We start from the raw sequence: 19224 nt of genomic DNA, 5'->3' as shown, positions 1-19224 counted from the left end.
AAGGGAGGGGAGGGGAGGGAGGGAAGAGGGGAGGGAGAACGGGGAGAGGGAGGGGGAGGGGAGGAGGGAACGGTGGCTTTCCCTGCAACCTGGGCCATTCAGCAGCAGAGACGGAAACATTTTTTTTTTTCATTCGAGTTCAATTCCGGGCTCGTGTTATCAGTAAACCCGCACAAGGAGAACAACTTCTGATATTTACTTTACGCGCCGAGTTGGCAACCTTCACGTTTTCAAACCTAATGAAGCACAACAGCCAGCCAGTCACATGCTCTCTGAGAGCGACAAAGATATATTTTACCACAGTCGAAGGCACCCTTAGGAACAAACACGCTGGAGGGTGATGACAATTTCGCAGCCCGCTGGACTCCCGGCGCAGGACACGGGAAGCGAAGCCCGGGGACAGCGTCAACCTACCGCCCTAAACGACGCAGCCGCAGCCGCAGCCGCAGCCGCAGCCGCAGCCGCAGCCGCTAACCCTTCCCCACAAAGGCTCGGCCGCCCCTCGCGCCCGTCCCCGAGCCGCCGCGGGACCTGCCCGGCCCGGCCCGGGAGACCGGCGGGCGGAGGGCGGGACGGAGGGCGCCGGCGGGAGCCGACGCCAAGCTCACCGGCCGCCGGCGCGGCATCCCAACGACCCCGGCCGCACCTGAGCCCGCGGGGGGACCCCGAGCGCGTCAGGGGACGCCGGCGACGCTGGTGGGGGGGGGGTGACGGAGAGACCCAGGAGATGGGAGAAGGGGAGACAGCAGGTGGGGGGTGAGGAGACCAGGCAGATGGGGGAGAAGAGGCGGAGACCCAGCAGGTCGTGGGGGGGATGAAGGGAGGCAGGTCTGGGGGGGTGAGGGGGAGACGCCGCAGGTCTGCAGGGGTGAGGGGGAGACCCGGCAGGTCTGGAAGACTGAGGGGGAAACCCGGCAGATCTGGGGGGTGTGAGGAGACAGGGAAGCCCGGCAGATTCGGCGGGGCGCGGGGAGACCCGGCAGGTTGGAGGAGTGGGAGGCTCAGGGAGACCGAGCGGGTCCGGGAGGGGTCGGGGGGCCGGGGGAACCCAGCAGGTCCTTGTGGGGGAGGGGCGGCGCCCGACAGGTCCAAGGAACAAGGCGGCACCGGGCGGGAGCCGGGCGGCCGAGGGGCGGCAAGGCGGGGGGCGGGGGCGCGGCCGGCGGAGGGGGAGGGGCGGCCCCACCCGCGCCCCGCCCCCACATCACCCGACCCCCGAATCCCCTCACGCACGTCCCCGCCCTCCCCCCACGGCCCCGACCCTCGTCCCCTCACACACGTCCCCGCGCGCCCCCACATCCCCCGACCCCGTCCCCTCACACACGTCCCCGCGCGCCCCCACATCCCCCGACCCCCGTCCCCTCACACTCGTCCCCGCGCGCCCCCACATCCCCCGACCCCCGTCCCCTCACACACGTCCCCGCCCCCACATCCCCCGACCCCCCGTCCCCTCACACTAGTCCCCGCGCGCCCCCACATCCCCCGACCCCCGTCCCCTCACACACGTCCCCGCGCGCCCCCACATCCCCCGACCCTCGTCCCCTCACATACGTCCCCGCCCCCACATCCCCCGACCCCCGTCCCCTCACATTCGTCCCCGCGCACCCCCACATCCCCCGACCCCCGTCCCCTCACACACGTCCCCGCGCGCCCCCCGCCCCGGCTCCCCGCGCACGTCCCCGCGCGTCCCCGGCCGCGGCGCACCTCGGTGGGCTGGCTGATCTCGAACAGGTCCAGCCGGTTGGCGTTCCAGTGGTGGATGATGTCGGCCAGCTTCCGCCGCTCCTCGTCGCGGCCGCCCGCCGACATGCTCGCGGCCGCCCGGCGCGGGACGAGGCCGGCGGCGGGCGAGACTGAGGAGACTCCCAGGCCCGGCGCGCGGACCGCTCTACACCGCGTCCTTGAGCGCCGCCGCCTCCCGCTCCGCCCCCCGCCCTCCCGCCCGGTGCGCCGCTCCCGAGCGTCCCTCACGCCCGCGCGCGCCGCCGCCGTGCGCGCGCCCGCCGCCGCCGTGCGCGCCCCGGCGCCTCCCGGCACCTCCCGACGGCGCGCGCACCTCCGGGCCGCGTCCACTAGGTGCTGCCGCGCGCGGCCCCGCCCACCTCACCTCGCGCCGGCGTCGGGGCGGGGGCTTCCGACCGCCGCAGCCTCGCGTCCGCCGCTTGGGGTCTGGCGGCCGCCGCGCCGCGACAGGACCTGCGCCAGGTGCGGGCGGAGCGCAGGCGCGTCCTCCCGGCCTCCGGGTGCCCCGCGTCCCGCCATGTCCCCGGGCTACTGGTTTGTCCGGCACCCACGGACGGCCCTTGTCCTGGGACCTCCCGGCCGCGCCGCGCCGCGCCGCTCCGCTGGGGAGCCCCGGTGGAAGCTCGGTGTTGGCAGTGCGGCGAAGCCCTCCGTCCCGCGGCTCCCGGTGCAGCCGGGCCCCCGCGCTCGCCCCGTGTCGCTCCTGCAGCCTGCCCCTGGCGCGTCCGCGTCCCTCTGTGTATCTTCGTCTTTACACACGGTCCGCGGGGAGCCTGGACGACGAAGTTTACATAAATAACAGCCGGGTGCGGGGGTGGGGAGGCTCGTTTGAGGGACCCCTTTTGGCGAGAGAAGCGCTATGCTGGCACAGTGTTAAATCCGGCGAGGGTCCCAGTGGATGTACAAACCTAAAATCAATTTCAATAGCGAGTTCGTGGAGTATAGGAGTCTTTATTTCATTAGGTGTTTTCTCTTTATTGGTCCCTCACTCCCCCCCCATTAAAAATAATAATTGGGCTGCAGAGCACACTCCAATGGACTATTTCCCTATGCAGCGATCATTCAGGTAAAGCTGGTTTTTTGCATTATCTGTGATGGACTGCAACAAAAAACGTTCATCTCTGAAATACCAAAACTAAGCAATGGAAATAGCTGTATTGGACAAAGCCTCTTTCTTTTTGTCATTACTTTTTCTTTTACAGTGCGGAGATAATGGTTCTTTCCACTAACTGGATTTCTGGTTTTGTAGGGAAGGAGAGAATTCTATCCTCGCTGCTGGGTTTCGTCTGCGGTTTTCTTTTCTACTGCGCTAGTGCAGGACAGCTAGATAAGGAAGCTTTTCAGCAGAGCGGCCGGAGGTGCTGAACCAGAGCCACGGCGGGATGAATTCTTCAATAGATCTCTAGTCTTCTTTCTCAAAATTAAAGTGTGGCGACTTGCAGAAGAGCATCTGTGTATAAATGGTATCTTCATGTACTAGCACTCTGTTCCTTTATGCCTTTAAGTTCCCAGTGCTGCTTTAGAGACTCGAGTTTTTATTGTGGGAAGTGTTAGAGTCAATGCAGCTCAGGACCGTCTCGCAGGCTCCCCTCACGCCGTGGGGATCAGCAGCCACACTGTCAGCTGAACTCTAACAGTAAGACCTTTATTTCCGATGATGCTAGTCCCAAGAACGGCATGGCTCTTAAAGAGTTCATTTGCAGAGCTGGCAGTTAGATTGTTGTTGTCCAAAGGAAGGACTTGTTAGCAGTGCTAAAGAGAAAACGCAGTATTATTAGAAAATAAACATGGGCTTCATGCAGTGATTATATATATATATATATAGCCACGTCAAGTGGCTACAGCAGTATGCACGACACGGAATGCCCTAACTCAATCTTAATTATTATTTCTCTGACTTTGGTTAAAAATTCCCATTTGTAATATTTGTGAGTGGTGTGTTAATATCCAAACTACAATTCATAGTGACTGTCAACCAACTTTAGCTTATGGACAAATGTTTGAAAGCAACCTGAAATCCGTAGACTACCTATGATTTATAAATCATGAAGACCCTCGTAACCAGAAAGAATATTTTAGGCCATGAAATTCCTCCGGCTGATGGATTCTTCCACTAATTGTCATTGTTCAAGACCCCAAGGTAGTATTCTAACCACATGTTAATTTTAGTCCCCCATATAAAAATATAAAATAGACACGATACCCGTTTCTATTCTCAGTACACTGCTGAGTACTGACATATTTAAAAAATCATATTTAAATGTTATTCAAGAAATGAGGTATAAAAATAAACCTTGTGGAACTTATTATTAACCCCATTTTACAGGTGGAGGAGCTGAGGTACAGGATGAAAAAGTGGGCTGAAGCTAAGCAAAGCTGTATTGGTTGAAGTTGAAAAAGAAGATCCTTTTAATCTAAAGTCAGGTTTGTAAAATTACAATTTCCTAATCCTTCAAAATTGGCCCTTTGATTTTATTGCCTAGGTTGAAATTAGTTTTGAGTTGGAATTCTGAGTGTGCCTTTTTTCTCACTGGTTCTAAGCCCCTGGGTATCAGGGACCTGTCTTACTGATTTTTGTTTTTACCTCCCACCCTGAGCACAGTGCTTTGCATATATTGGATGTGTGATGTATAATCACTGAGTAGATTGACGATAGCCATGCTGTGGGGACCCTACCACACAGCTTTGGTGGCTGCCGTCGAGCTTACCATCAGCCACCTATGAGGTAGACTCTACTCATGTGAGGGGTCTTTACAGGGGTCGTGATTTCACAGCTTAGAGCCCTGGGAGGTTTTTAGTCCAGCCTGTTGCCTTTTCTCCTGGTATAAAACAGGTGTAGTCTTAAACAACAGGGCTGGGAAAGAAAAGAAGTACACTTGCCTTATTCCTAAAATAGAGGTTTTGATCTACTGAGCAACAGTAGAACTTTACCAACTGTCTGTCATTGATACAACAAAGCCAAAGAAATGTAAGCAGCATTATGAAGAAACAATGGGAGGCATTATGAAAACCAGGTTCTAAGACCAACCAAATACCTGCCCCAATTTTCACAGGATCTGAAAAATACGTACCAGGAGAAAGATTAGGATCTTTGTACATATTAGAACACATGACACGAAAATATTAACTGTTATTCTCTAAGTCTCATGCCCCTTTCTGCTAGAAAGTTGGTGTATTGTGTATACCTATACTGTGTATATAGTATACGTAGAGTATATGTATATATATACACGTACTTTTTTTTTTTACATAATATATATAGTGTACAGTGTTGATATGGTGGTATCTGTATATATAGTATGTATAATCTTGCTAGGAAGCTAATATTTTTAAATGTAAAAATTTCATTAAATTTTATATAAACAAATAAAAAAATGCATACCAAATGAAGGGAACGTGCGCTATCAAAAGCTTTGACAGCAGTGAAAATAAAAGAAACAAAGAGCACTATCGAGAAATATGTTGTTCATGGAACACCTGAAAGTGAAATATCCAAGGACTTCCCAAGAGCAAAATCTCTTTTACCCACTAGCATTCTGGGATTCAAAAATATCAAATTATATATTTTTGCTTGCTTTAAAATTTTTTTTTTTTAGAAAATGCAGTGCAAGTAGGCATTTTAAAAGGTGCTATTGACGTTTACAATAATTTTATGAGATGCGAAAAACTTGGCCTAAGGACTTTGTTATGATGGTATTATAGGTTAGTACTTTGAAACACTCTCACCATATACACATACCCCTCTAAATATGCACCAACGATAGATGAAGAATAAAAAGAGAAAATGGGCTTGAAACAGAATAAATGTGGCCGAGGGTCAGCATCTGGCCAGAAATGCACAAAGTTGAGAAGGGGCTGACGTCCCAGCCTGCACTACCCTCACAGTTACTGCTGTGTTTGAGCCCATTGTTGCAGCCACTGTGTCACCCCATCTTGTTGAGGGTCTTCCTCTCTTTTGCTGACCCTCTGCCTTACCAAGCATGATGCTTTTCTCCCGGGACTGGTCCCTCCCAATAACATGTCCAAAGTATGTGAGACAAGTCTTCCCCATCCTTGCTTCCAAGGAGCATTCTGGCTGTACTTCTTCTAAGACAGACTTGTTTGTTCTTCTGGCCGTTCGTGTTATAGTCAGTATTCTTCACCAATGCCATAATTCAAAGACATCAATTCTTCTTTAGTCTTTCTTATTCGTTGTCCAGCTTTTGCGTGCTTATGAGGCGATTGAAAATACCATGGCTTGGATCAGGCTCACCTTAGTTCTCAAAGTGACATCTTTGCTTTTTAACGCTTTAAAGAAGTCTTTTGCAGCAGATTTGCTCAACACAATGTTATTTGATTTCTTGAGAAAGAAGCATTCGGTTAAAAGTCACAATTCCCAAGTTCGAAATCCATCTCTTACACTAATTGTGAGACAATGAATGAGTCATTTTAGTTGTCTTTGACTCGGTTCCTAATGTGAAAAATAAGCGTAATGTTAGCAATATACCTTAACTACCCACCTGGTAGAGCTGTTATAAGGAGCAGATTAAATTCAGGGATATGAAAGTTGTCTCCAAGTGTTCATTGGAGTAGAAATGTTTTCACTCTAGATTTGAGTGGTTAAAAATATACACAAGGAAAAGAGAAGTCCGGAAAAGTTTTTTTTCTTAAATACACTTGCATATGAGGAAGACAGTACAGAAATGTCCACATCTATATATGTGAAAAAAAAGCAAAATCATTGAATTTTAACCTTTTTATACATTTTTATAATTACTAAAAGACACTGCATCAGAACTTGCATCTGTTCAGAATATTGCAGTAAACTTCCAGAGCCTTGGGGGGTTTTAAGCCATAGAACACTGTAATGCATATCTTTGTGTGTGTGTGTGTGTGTGTGTGTGTGTGTGTGTGTGCTATGTATCGCTGTAATGGTTTTCATTGCAACACACTGCTCTAATGAATCTGCAGTACGTAGTGTACGAATTTAAATTCTATATCCCGTATGTGGGAGAAAACAACTCATTTGTCTCCTCCCAAATGACCAAACCACCTTTCTAGTTGTTTCTGTCTCCAAGATTCATGAGTGGCTTGCAGCCAGTCCCTCCCCTCCCCTCTCTCTCCAGCCCACCATCTCCCACCAGCCCCATCACAAGCCTTCTCTGATTGTTGCTAGACTCTTCTGAATGCCTGGTTTAGGAGTTTATCACCTTAGTATTTTCCCTGACTTTCCTTTCTTCACTTTCCATGTCCTTAAAGAGCACTGGTGGTACAATGGCCAAGTGCTCAACTGCAAACTAAAAGGTTAGTGGTTCAAACCCACCAACTGCTTCTTGGGAGAAAGATAAGACGGTCTGCTTCTGTAAAGATTACAGCCTTGGAAGCCCTATTGGACAGTTCTACTCTGTCCCATAGGGTCACTATGAGTCAGAGTCAATTCAGTGGCAGTGGGTTTGGTTTTTTTGGTTCGGTTTATTGATCTTCTAACCTTAGCAATCCCCACGCCTCTGTCAGTTTGTTGTACTGTGGGGGCTTGTGTGTTGCTGTGTTGCTGAAAGAGCTATCCCGCCGGTATTCAAATGCCAGCAGGCTCACCCATGGCAGGCAGGTTTCAGCTGAGGGTCTAGACTAAGACAGACTAGGAAGAAAGACCCAGCGGTCTACCTTCTGAAAAGAATTAGCAGGTGAAAACCTCTGAATAGCAGCGGAACATTGTCTGATATAGTGCCAAAAGATGAGCCCCTCAGGTTGGAAGGCACTCAAAACACAACTGGAGAAGAGCTGCCTCCTCAAAGTAGACTTGACCCTAATGACCTGGATGGAGTCAAGCTTTTGGGACCCTCATTTGCTGATGTGTCATGATTCAAAATGAGAAGAAACAGCTGCAAACATCCATTAATAATCAGAACCTGGAATGTACAAAGTATGAATCTAGGAAAATTGGAAATCATCCAAAATGAAGTGGAACGCATAAACATCCATATCCTAGGCATTAGTGAGCTGAAATGGACTGGTATTGGTCATTTTGAATCAGACAATCATATGGTCTACTATGCCAGGAATGACAACTTGAAGAGGAATGGCATCACATTCATTGTCAAAAAGAACATTTCAAGAACTATCCTGAAGTACAGTGCTGTCAGTGATAGGATAATATCCATACGCCTACAAGGAAGACCAGTGAATTCGACTGTTATTCAAATTCAGGGACCAACCACTAAGGCAAAAGATGAAGAAATTGAAGATTTGCACCAACTTCTGCAGCCTGAAATTGAACGTGCAATCAGGATGCACTGATAATTACTGGTGACTGGAATGTGAAAGTTGGAAACAAAGAAGAAGGATTGGTAGTTGGAAAATATGGCCTTGGTGATAGAAACGATGTCAGAGATCGCACGATAGAATTTTGCAAGACCAACAATTTCTTCATTGCAAAGACCTTTTTTTCAACAATATAAACGGCAACTATACGCATAGACCTCACCGGATGGAATACACAGGAATCAAATCAACTACATCTTTGGAAAGAGAAAAATGGAAAAGCTTGGTATCATCAGTCAGAACAAGGCCAGGGGCCGACTTCAGATCAGACCATCAATTACTCATATACAAGTTCAGGTTGAAACTGAAGAAAATTAGAACAAGGCCATGAGAGCCAAAGTACAACCTTGAGTGTATCCCACCTGAATTTAGAGACCATCTGAAGGATAGATTTGACACATCGAACACTAATGACCGAAGACCAGATGAGTTGTTGAGTAACATCATACATGAAGAAAGCAAGAGGTCATTAAAAAGACGGAAGAGAAAAAAAAGACCTAAATGGATATCAGAAGAGACTCTTAAACATCAGGTAGCTAAAGCAAAAGGAAAAAATGATGAAGTAAAATAGCTGAACAGAAGATTTCAAAGGGCGGCTCAAGAAGATAAAAGTACTAGATGGCATGTGCGAAGAGCTGGAGATAGAAAACCAAAAGGGAAGCACATTCTCAACATTTCTCAGGTTGAAAGAACTGAATTAAAAATTGAACCCTCAAGTTACAATACTGAAGGATTCTACAGGAAAAGCATTAAAATGATGCATGAAGCATTAAAGAAGATGGAAGGAATATACAGGGTCATTATATCAAAAAGAATTGGTCGACGTTCAACCCTTTCAGGAGGTAACATATGATCAGGAACCCACGGTACCAAAGGAAGAACTCCAAGTTGCACTGAAAGCATTGGCAAAAAACGAGCCTCCTGGAGTTGACGGAATACCAATTGAGATGTTTCAGCAAACAGATGCAGCACTGGAAGTGCTCACTCGTCTATACCAAGAAATCTGGAAGACAGCTGCCTGGCCAACTGACTGGAAGGGATCCATGTTTATGCCTATTCCTAAAAAAGGTGATTCAACTGAATGCAGAAATTATGGAACGATGTCATTAACATCACATGCAAGCAAAATTTTGCTGAAGATCATTCAAAAACGGCTGCAGCAGTATATTGACAGGGAACTGCCAAAAATTCAAGCCAGATTTAGATGAGGACGTGGAACCAGGGATATCATTGCTGATGTCAGATGGATCCTGGCTGAAAGCAGAGAATACCAGAGAGATGTTTACGTGTGTTTTATTGACTGTGCAAAGGCATTCGACTGTGTGGATCATAACAAATTATGGATAACATTGCAAAGAACGGGCAATGGGAAATTCATGGAATTGCGCTCATGAGGAATCTGTACATGGATCAAGAGGCAGTCGTTTGAACAGAACATGGGGATACCGTATGGTTTAAGGTCAGGAAAGGTGTGTGTCAGGGTTGTATCCTTTCTCCACACCTATTCAGTCTGTATGTTGAGTAAATAATGTGAGAAGCTGGACTATATGAAGAAGAAGGGGGCATCAGGATAGGAGGAAAACTCATTAACAACCTGTGTTATGTAGATGACACAACCTTCTTTGCTGAAAGTGAAGGGGACTTGAAGGACTGCTGATGAAGATTAAAGACCACAGCCTTCAGTGTGGATTACGCCTCAACATAAAGAAAACCAGAAATCATCACGACTGAACAATAGGCAACATCATGATAAATGGAAAAAAGATTGAGGTTGTCAAGGATTTCATTTTACTTGGATCCACAGTCAATACCCATAGAAGTAGCAGTCAGGAAATCAAAAGACAAATTGCATTGGGCAAATCTGCTGCAAAAGACCTCTTTAAAGTGTTGAAAAGCAAAGATGTCACCTTGAGGACGAAGGTGCACCTTACCCAACCCATGGAGTTTTCATTCACCTCATATGCATGTGAAAGCTGGACAATGAATAAGGCAGACTGAAGAAGAACTGATGCCTTTGAATTGTGGTGTTGGCAAAGAATATTGAATATACAGTGGACTGCCAAAAGAACAAACAAATCTGTCTTGGTAGAAGTACAACCAGAATGCTCCTTAGAAGCAAGGATGGTGAGAGTATGTCTCACATACTTTGGGCATGTTATCAGAAGGGATCAGTCCCTGGAGGAGGACATCATGCTTGGTAAAATCAAGGGTCCACGAAAAAGAGGAAGACCCTCAAAGAGATGGATTGACAGTGGCTAGGCTCAAGCATAGCAACAATTGTGAGGATTGTGCAGTCCCCGGCAGTGTTTTGTTGTGCATAGTGTCCTATGAGTCGGGACCAACTCGATGGCACCTTACAACAACAACCATAGAGTTCTTTCTGTTGCATTATCCTCTTACGTGTGCTCTCTGCTGCATTCTCTCATTACCCACCGTTCCAACTTTCCCAAAATACTGCTCTGATTAGATCATATCTCTGCTCACCTGAATGAAATCCTAGCATTCAATGCCAACTCAGTTAATTTTTAGCTTAATCTTCTAGTATTTCACACATGAATTCCAACCAACTGGTCCTCTAGCCACCTACATACTGACTTTGCTTCCCTTTCTCTTAGCTTTGCTCATACCCTTCTGTCCACTTGAAATAGCCCCTTCTCACACTCACCAGTCATCTGTTATACGTCAGTACTGCCTACTGAGGTTGATTTTTCTTTACTGAGCACACACAGGAGCATTTCATCTCCCACCCACGACGTTAGGCCATGTGTATGCATTCCCTGTGACTGCTGTAACAAAGTACCACAAACTGGGTGTCTTAAAACAGTTGGAATTTATTCTGTCACAATTCTGGAAGCTAGAGGTCCAAAATGAAGGTGTCACCAGGGCCATGCTCTCCCTGAAGGCTCTAGGGGAAGACCCTTCCTTGCTTCTTCCACCTTCTGGTGGTTCCTGGCAATCCTTGATGTTCCGTGGCGTGTAGATGCATGAGGCCAATCTCTGTCTCCATCTTAACATGGTGTTCTCCCTCTGTGTCTCTTCATGTCTCTTCTCTCTTATAAGGAAGGACATTGCTCATGTTGGATTAGGACCTACCCTACTCCAGGATGATTTTATGTTAACAGATAACATCTTCAGGGACCCTATTTCCAAACACGTCACACTCACAGGTACCAGGAGTTAGGACTTGCATGTATCTTTGAGGGGGACACACCTCAACCCATAGCACCATGGGACTTATTTCGGTCAAGGAAATAGGAGTAGAAGCAAAGGGTGTCACTTCTGGGTGAAAGTGTCTAAGAACCAGGGAGTGGCGAAGACGATTGTGGAAGCACGTGGACAAGTGGAGACCCCATTCGGTCAGGCGGCCTGGTCTAGTTGGCACATATAGGACAGCTGCCCTGGAGGGCAACTGGGCCCCACAGTGAACTTTGCATTTTGCAGTTTGCAAGAAATAATTATTGTTGTGTTAAACCACTGAGATCAGGGGGTTGTTTGTTAGTATGGGATAACTCGGGCTGTCTTGACTGAAATACCACCAACCCCCAGGCCCAGGTCAAATACTTCTTTGTCAATGAGGTACTCCCCACTAACCACAACCAGAGAGGGGGTTAGCCCGACTCTTTGTCTGTGTGTGTGCTGCTGACTTTCATACAAGTTGGAAAGAAACATCAGGGGTTCAGAGTCACACAGGCCTGAGTGTGAATTCCAAACTGCCGTTTAAAGGCAGAGCATCTTTCTGAAACTCGGTTTTCTTATCTAAACAACTGACATGGTGCCCCCATAGAACTGTGAAAGAAAAATGAATTACGATAATGTAATAACATATACCATAATATATACGCTGTTGTGTGCCATCGAGCCCATTCTAGTTCATGGCAACCGTATGGGACAGAGTAGAACTGTCCTATATGGTTTCCTAGGCTGTAATTTTTATGGGAGGGGAATCACCAGGTCTTTCTCCCACGGAGCAGCTAGCTGGGCTCGAACCGTCAACCTTTTAGTTAGCAGCAGAGCACTTAACCATTGTGCCACCAGGGCTCTGTAATATATACGCAGTGCTCACTAATGCTAAAGCTGTGAATACTGATATATTTTTTTCTCCAAGGTGTAGAAAATGCACAACCATTAAAGTGAATTTAAGAGAATAAGATTTTATTTTTGTTTTTCTGTAATTTGTAGGACAATTACAAGACTATACAGGCAAATTTCTCTGCCCAATATTTTCACCAAAGTATAATCTCTTTTAAATCAAGCAACTGACACGTATTTATTTCTAAGAGAGTTTATGAGGCAAAACAACTATGTAAACAGCTAATTAAATGATTGCATAGTATTATTCTTGTTTTTTAATTTTAGAGAATTTTCACAAGAAAAATCAGTTTTAAAACAACCAATTATAAGAAGGTAAAAATCCTGAGATGAAGAATTACAAAGTTATTCATATATGTCTCTAACTGCCTTTGACTTGAGTATCTATTTTGAAATGTATGTTTATAAATACTTTTGTCTTCCAAGGCTGTAAATCTTTACAGACACAGACTGCTACATCTTTGTCCTGTGGAGCCGCTGGTGGGTTCTAACCTTTTGGTTCGCAGCTGAGCGCCTAAGCCACTGCACCACCAGGGCTCCTTACCCACCTCATCAGGATCCCTTTATAGTTCCTATTTTCTGTCTCATTTCCTTTGTCACATTCATCCCCAAAAGCCGTGTCAGCTATTGCAGTTGATACTGTTTTCTTGTCTGAACTCATGTGCTGCTCACGTTCTCCGTCACTCATTTGCTTGTCATAATACATATCACATTGTTAGTTTTAACTTCTATATAGAACACGTATAGAAAAGAGTGTGCTCCATGAGTGTGCAGTTCAGTGAACACAGTGTGAACACACCCTGATCAGGAAGCAGAGTGTTACTAACACCCCAGAAGGCCTGCTCACAGTTCTTCCCAATCACTGCCCTTCACTCCTTGCCAAAGTTAACCACTAACAGACTTTTACCATCACGGATTAGCTTGGCCTCTTTTGGAAGTTGACAGAAACAGAGTCATACAATTTTGTGTTGGTGTGAGTATCTCTTTGGCTTCATTTACTCAAAATTGTGTGTATGTGTGAAAGAGAGACAGTAAGAGAGAAAGACAGAAATTTTCATCCATTTGTGTGCGGTCCTGTTTTCGTATTAATTTCTGTGTGGTATCTCCATTGTGTGACTCTAGAATTTACACTGTTGGTGAACATTCAGATTGTTTCCGATTTTTGACCATTAAAAGTAGTGTTGCCATGAAAAGGGGGAAAATGCAGAACAGGATTTCAAATTCTCATGGACTTCAGACTTCGTGGAGCAATGGAGGCTGGATGAATCCCAGCAACCTCCATCCTGAGATAATTGTTAAACCTTAAACCAAAAATATCCCCTGAAGTCTTCTTAAAACCAAACAACAACCTAGTTTAACTAATAGAAAATTTCTGCCTTGAATATTTGCTCTTTTAAGATCTATCTGTATGGGATCGAATTGACAAGAACAGCTGGAAAGATAGGAACCTTAGGGGGCAATGAGTTTATGTTCATGGGGGAGGACCAACTTGGACAAGGAGGGTGAGAATGGTTGCACAACTCGAAGAATGTAATCAATGTCACTGAATTGTACATGTAGAAACTGTTGAATTGGTGTGTGTTTTGCTGTGTATATTTTCAACAATAAAATTTTATTAAAAAAAAAAAGTGCTGCTCTGAATAGTTTTGTGCGTGCCTTTACGTGCAATGTGAGCGCACACACCTGGGAGCAGCAGGCCTGGGTCTTAGGAGTGTGCATGTTAAAGCTGAGTAGGTAATGCCGGTTTTCAAGGTGTTTTACTTGCCTGCAGCAGTGCTTCAGTTGCTGTTGTCAGTCTTTTGAATTTTATCCATTCTGGTGAACATGTAGTGGTATTGTCCTGTTTTAATCCTCATTTCCCTCATCCCTAATGAAAACGACCATCTCGTTTGTTTGTTTGTCGGCCATCTGGGTATTCTCTTTTGTGAAGTGCCTCTTTAAGGTTCTTGGCTACTTTTCTGTCTGGTTGTCTGTCTTTTCTTGATGGATCTGTAGGAACTATTTATAAATTCTGGATATAAATGTTTCTTATCTATCATGTGGCAGATTTATCTGTTATGTAACAAACTAACTTTTAATAAAAAAAATTTTTTTTTATGTGCACTTTATTGTATGTTAATTATACCTCAGTGAAGCTGGGGAAAAAGGCTCTACCCTGTCTGCAGCCCCAGTCACTTCATATATATGGTAAACGTCATGTAGTCGGTCAGAGTGGTTTCCTGCTGTGGTTTTCACTCTTTGAGGTGGTAGGACTTATGCAAAAATCTGGCTACTACTTTCTTCCTGATCTCTTTTTAGACATTTAATTTTGGCAATTATGCTTTTATTTTTTTTTTTAAAACATGGGCACTTATGGCATAAACATTTTATGTGAACCAGTAATCAACATTGGGTATAAACCATACATTTCAGTTGTGTAAAATCTTTCTCCATGTTTAGAAATACACTATAATCTTCAAAGTCAAACACCATTTTAAAAAAAAGTGGTTACTGTTAAGAAATCCCTGCAGAAATTCATGCATATAAATGACTTAGAAAATTTGTTCAGAAGTGTGGTTTATTTTTTTTTAATTTGATTACCAAATGGTTAAAATTTGCAAATATATTATTGGCTTTATAAGATAAAGAATTATATAGTGTGCCCAAATTCAAGTCCCACACATTACACACAAGAGGCAATGAGTCAGGGCGGCAGAGATGGCCCCTGGTTTGCTCCGTGTTTTCAAAGCTGGGACCAAACAAAGTAAGCCTGAACCTTACAGATGTTATGATTCTGGTGTTCTTGCTGATTTACTTTCTGCATTTCATTTTCTATTTCTGAAAAAGGCAGAGTGGTAAAGCTCAACTGTGAGGCCTAGTTAAAAGGACTGGTGATAATATGTCTGTCACTGAACATTCCTCAGTATTCAAGGGGCAAACAGAGTATTCAGGAATGTGAGTAACAATGTTTTTTATGGATTGATCCGTTGTGCTGTCATGGGGAAGGGTGCCATCAGCTGTATGGTAGAGTGGGGGAGCTCTGCAGCAGACCCCTCGAGATCAGGTTCCTGACTCTTCAGTTTAATAGTCTTTCTGACCTTAAGGGAGTAGTTACCTTTGCCAGCATTGGACTTACTCATCTGCAACAAGTGGACTCGCATTGCCCACTACGCAATTCTCCACGGGCGTCCATGGGTCTCTGGCATCTCTGCACGTCTTGAGAGGAGCGGCACTCACGGCTTTTGCTCCAGACCCTCTTTTCAAGGGTGGTGATAGAGTGGAATTCCTGGGGGTGGAGAGCCTCTCGCTCTGGAGAGAGGGGCAGATTCGTTTACTGCCCCGTGTAATAAAGACAATGCCTCCCTCTGGGGCAAAGGGCAGGTTTGTTGGCAGCTCTTCATAGAACATGGGGGTTTCCTAACCTTGGGGATTCTCAACTGCCTGTGATACAAACCCACTGTGTGTACAACATCCATCTGGAACATTCTGCATCACCCCATGGGACTTGGAGGTGGAAGGCTAGAGGCACCGATTCAAACATGAAGGTCATGCTGCCTGCTTGTGCTGTGGGTAATAAAGTCCTTTTCTCTGACCCCGGAGGTTCATGTCTTCTGCCAGCATCCGTGAAACTGTGACAGGCTAACCTGTCAGCTTTCAAGTAGGGTAAAATCCCAGACCTTCAGAGTTATTATGAGAATTGGAGGAAAAAACACCTTGGCAAATGGTGAAATGGTAGTTACTGAAAAACGTTTCCTTTTCTGATACCATGAATTAAAAAAAGAAAAGTAAATATTTGTCAGTACATCATTTATTTTTCTTTTCCGATTTCAGTTGGTACTTATAATCCAACTTATAATGCATTCTGATACGATCTACATAACAAACAGCCAGATGAGAAGTGTGTCACCCAGGGTTCTCTAGAGAAACAGAGCCAGCAACAGACGGATACTTGCTCTGAGGAGTTGGCTTTTGTGATTGTGGGGGCTGGCAAGTCCAAAATCAGGTCAGGTAATAGGGTGGATACCTCGTCAGTCTTATGTCCCAGAATCCATAGGTCAGGCAACAAAAGGAGGGAAGAGTTCTGGCAAGATGTCTAATTTATAGTCTGAAGGCAGAAATTTCGCTTTTTGCTCCTAAGGCTGTGAAATGATTGGATGAGACCCACCCACTTTGTGGAGATAAAGGCGAGCTGATTTAGTCTCATGTAACCACTGCATAACAGCAACTAGATGTGTTTAACAAACAGCTGGGCACCATAGCCTAACCAAGCTGCTGTTACTAGGTGCTGTCAAGTCAGCTCCAACTCATAGTGACCCCACGTACAACAGAATGAAACACTGTCGGGTCCTGAGCCATCCTCACAATCGTTGCTATGTTTGGGCCCCTTGTTGCAGCCACTGTGTCAATCCATCTCATTGAAGGTCTTGCTCTTTTTGGGTGACATTCTACTTTACTAAGCATGATATCTTTCTCAGGGACTGATCACTTCTGATAACATGTCCAAATGAAGTGAGATAAAGTCTCGCCATCCTTGCTTGCAAAGAACACTCTGTACTCCTTCCAAGACAGACTTGCTCATTCTTCTGGCAGTCCATGGAATATTCGGCATTCTTTGCCAACACCATAATTCAAAGGCATCAGTTCTTTTTCGGTCTTCCTTATTCATTGTCCAGCTTTCGCATGCATACGAGGCGATCAGAAATACCAAGACTTGGGTCAAGCACAGCTTAGTACTCAAAGTAACATCTTTGCTTTTTAGCACTTTAAAGAGGTCTTTTGCAGCAGATTTGCCCAATGCAATACATTGTTCAATTTTTTGACTCCCATTTCCATGGGCATTGATTGTGGATTCAAGTAAAATAAAATTTTTGACAACTTTGCTTTCTCTGGCTGTTTATCATGATGTTGCTCATTGGTCCACTTACGAAGATTTTTGTTTTCTTTATGTTGAGGTGCAATCCATACTGAAGGCTGTGGTCTTTGATCTTCATTAGTAAGTGCCTCAAGTCCTCTTCACTTTCAGTAAGCAAGGTTGTGTCATCTGTATATCACAGTAGCCACTGGACACACACATAAACCATCACAAAAAGTAGTTGTGTTTTCCAGCATTTTTCTCTCAGCTCAAGTCAGCTATTCAGATACTTCCCAATGATAGGCTAAAACTTTTCCCTTTTGATTAGGTAGACTGAGTATCCGGCAGCAATGCATGTTTAAAATGCTATCAATCAAAAGTATACATTGTAGATTTATAAAAAAAAGATACTCTGAAAGAAGGTCCATTGATCAATAACTCTTATCTTGTGTTTTACTATTCCAGTTTACAGGAAATATGAAAGCAGACTATGAATAGACAATGAAAAGAAAAAGGAAAACCCATTCTAACTGATACATAAAAATTGGCGCCCCTGGCTTGCCGAGTTCCCGAACTAGGGTGTATTATTAATGATTATGCATACTTTTTCGGTAACAGCTTCTGCTTCAGATTGAGTAACACTGCTGTACCCTGTTTCTGCTTCCTATTTAAAGAAAGAAGAATCTTCCTAGCTTCTCTGTTCTCTTACTCATCTGCTGGAGGCCTGCCAATATTGGATATTGATCATACAGGGTAACATTACTCTCCCTGCAAGAGTTTAATAGTGTTTAAAAATTTTTACCAGAGCCTCTTGTAAAAAATTCACAGGGGAAATTGTGAAATACTAAACCCCATGAAATAGCATTTCTTCTTTGTCAAAACATTTTAGAATAACTCCTGTTTAAGAAAAACTGTCCAAAGCCACCAAGTTCTCCTGATGTTTGGTTTCATTGAAAAATCTAGAGTATTTCTAGAGATTTTTCTTTCAAGTCCCAGTCCCAGGGGAGATGTCCTTGCATGGGATCTCGAGTTTGTTGAAGAAAAGGTTGGGTTTCCTTTTTATTCTTTGACAGATTTCCCCATCTCAACTACTCATCCCTCTACCGAGGAAGAATCGATGCATTCTAACTGTGGTGTTAGTGAAGGATGTGAGATGTACCGTGGGCTGCCAGAAGAACGGGCAAGTCTATCTCGGAGGAGGTACAGCCAGAATGCTCCTTAGAAGTTAGGAGAGAGAGACTTCCTCTCACATACGTTGAACATGTCATCAGGAGAGACCAATCTGTGGAGAAGTACATCATGTTTGATACAGTAGAGGGTCAGTGGAAAAGAGAGGCCCTCGAGATAGATTGACACAGTGGCTGCAACAATAGGCTCAAACATAGCAAGGGTTGTGAGGATGGAGTAGGACTGGGCAAAGTTTTGTTGTCGTACGTGAGGTTGCCATGAGTTGAAGCCACTTGATGGCACCTGACAACAACAATAACAGCTACCTTTTTACGTTTATGGTGTTTATGTTTTATTGTCGGGTAATAAAAAAAATAGGAATACAAAACCGAAGGAATATTTTATTTGCTGTCTGGGGGTAGTGGTGTAAGGCTGTGTGGGTCATCATCTGTGAGTGGTGCCTGCTCCCTGGAACAAGTCAGCTTGATCTTGTACTGTTGTTAGGTGCTGTCCAGTCAGCCCTTGACTGTTGGTGACTCTGCGCACAAAAGAACAAACACTGCCCAGTCTGGCACCATCCCCATGATGGGTGTGGATCGTGGACCACTGTGATCCATCGGATTTTCATTGGCTGATTTTCGAAAGTAGCTCACCAGGCCTTTCTTCCTAGTCTGTCTGAGTCTGAAAGCTCTGCTGAAACCTGTCCGCCATGATGACTCTGCTGGTCTTTGAACTACCAGTGGCACAGCTTCCAGCATCACAGCAACACATGAGCCCCCGTAAGTACCACAAACTGACAGAAGGGTGCTGGTACAGCTACTTACTGACTTGAATAACCTTAAAGTTGGTTCAATTTCTCACTAATAATTTAGCTGTTTTAAAAGCAAATGTATTGAGTTTTTGCAGTTTTGCCTCTTTCCTCCGTGGACTAGTAGATGATGGAAAAATGACTGTAGCCAGGAATCTTTTCCGGACACCAGACACAAGGGACTGTAAGTGAGGATGACACAGTGTGAAGCCCTGTCTTCTTCAAGAAGTCTGCCATGACTAACTCCACCCCATAATTATTTTCCTTTTCTCTGACTTAACTCAAT

General features: G+C 45.4%; 1 protein-coding gene and 1 long non-coding RNA gene across 32 annotated transcripts in view; one reads left to right on the top strand and one right to left on the bottom strand.

The window, feature by feature from the left end:
- Positions 1-1920, bottom strand: part of AFDN (afadin, adherens junction formation factor) — a 176259-nt gene extending 174339 nt beyond the window's left edge. For all 31 annotated transcript variants that reach the window (XR_007519849.1, XR_007519853.1, XR_007519855.1 and 28 more), the window contains exon 1: positions 1705-1920. Coding sequence is in view for 5 of the 31 variants with exons in the window: in XM_049905603.1 (XP_049761560.1) it covers positions 1705-1809 (105 nt within the window). In the remaining 26 variants the exon portion in view is untranslated. The remainder of the gene's footprint in view (positions 1-1704) is intronic.
- A 180-nt stretch (positions 1921-2100) lies between these two features.
- On the top strand, positions 2101-18621 carry LOC126087748 (uncharacterized). Its single transcript, XR_007519840.1, has 3 exons — positions 2101-3206; positions 4070-4167; positions 18037-18621. It is a non-coding gene; the product is annotated as an uncharacterized LOC126087748 (long non-coding RNA).
- The last annotated feature ends 603 nt before the right edge of the window (positions 18622-19224 follow it).

Source organism: Elephas maximus, chromosome 1 (assembly GCF_024166365.1).
Source record: "Elephas maximus indicus isolate mEleMax1 chromosome 1, mEleMax1 primary haplotype, whole genome shotgun sequence".
NCBI classification, from domain to species: domain Eukaryota; kingdom Metazoa; phylum Chordata; class Mammalia; order Proboscidea; family Elephantidae; genus Elephas; species Elephas maximus.
The sequence above is the reverse complement of the archived record's forward strand: the minus strand, read 5'-3'. Positions and strand labels throughout refer to the sequence as shown.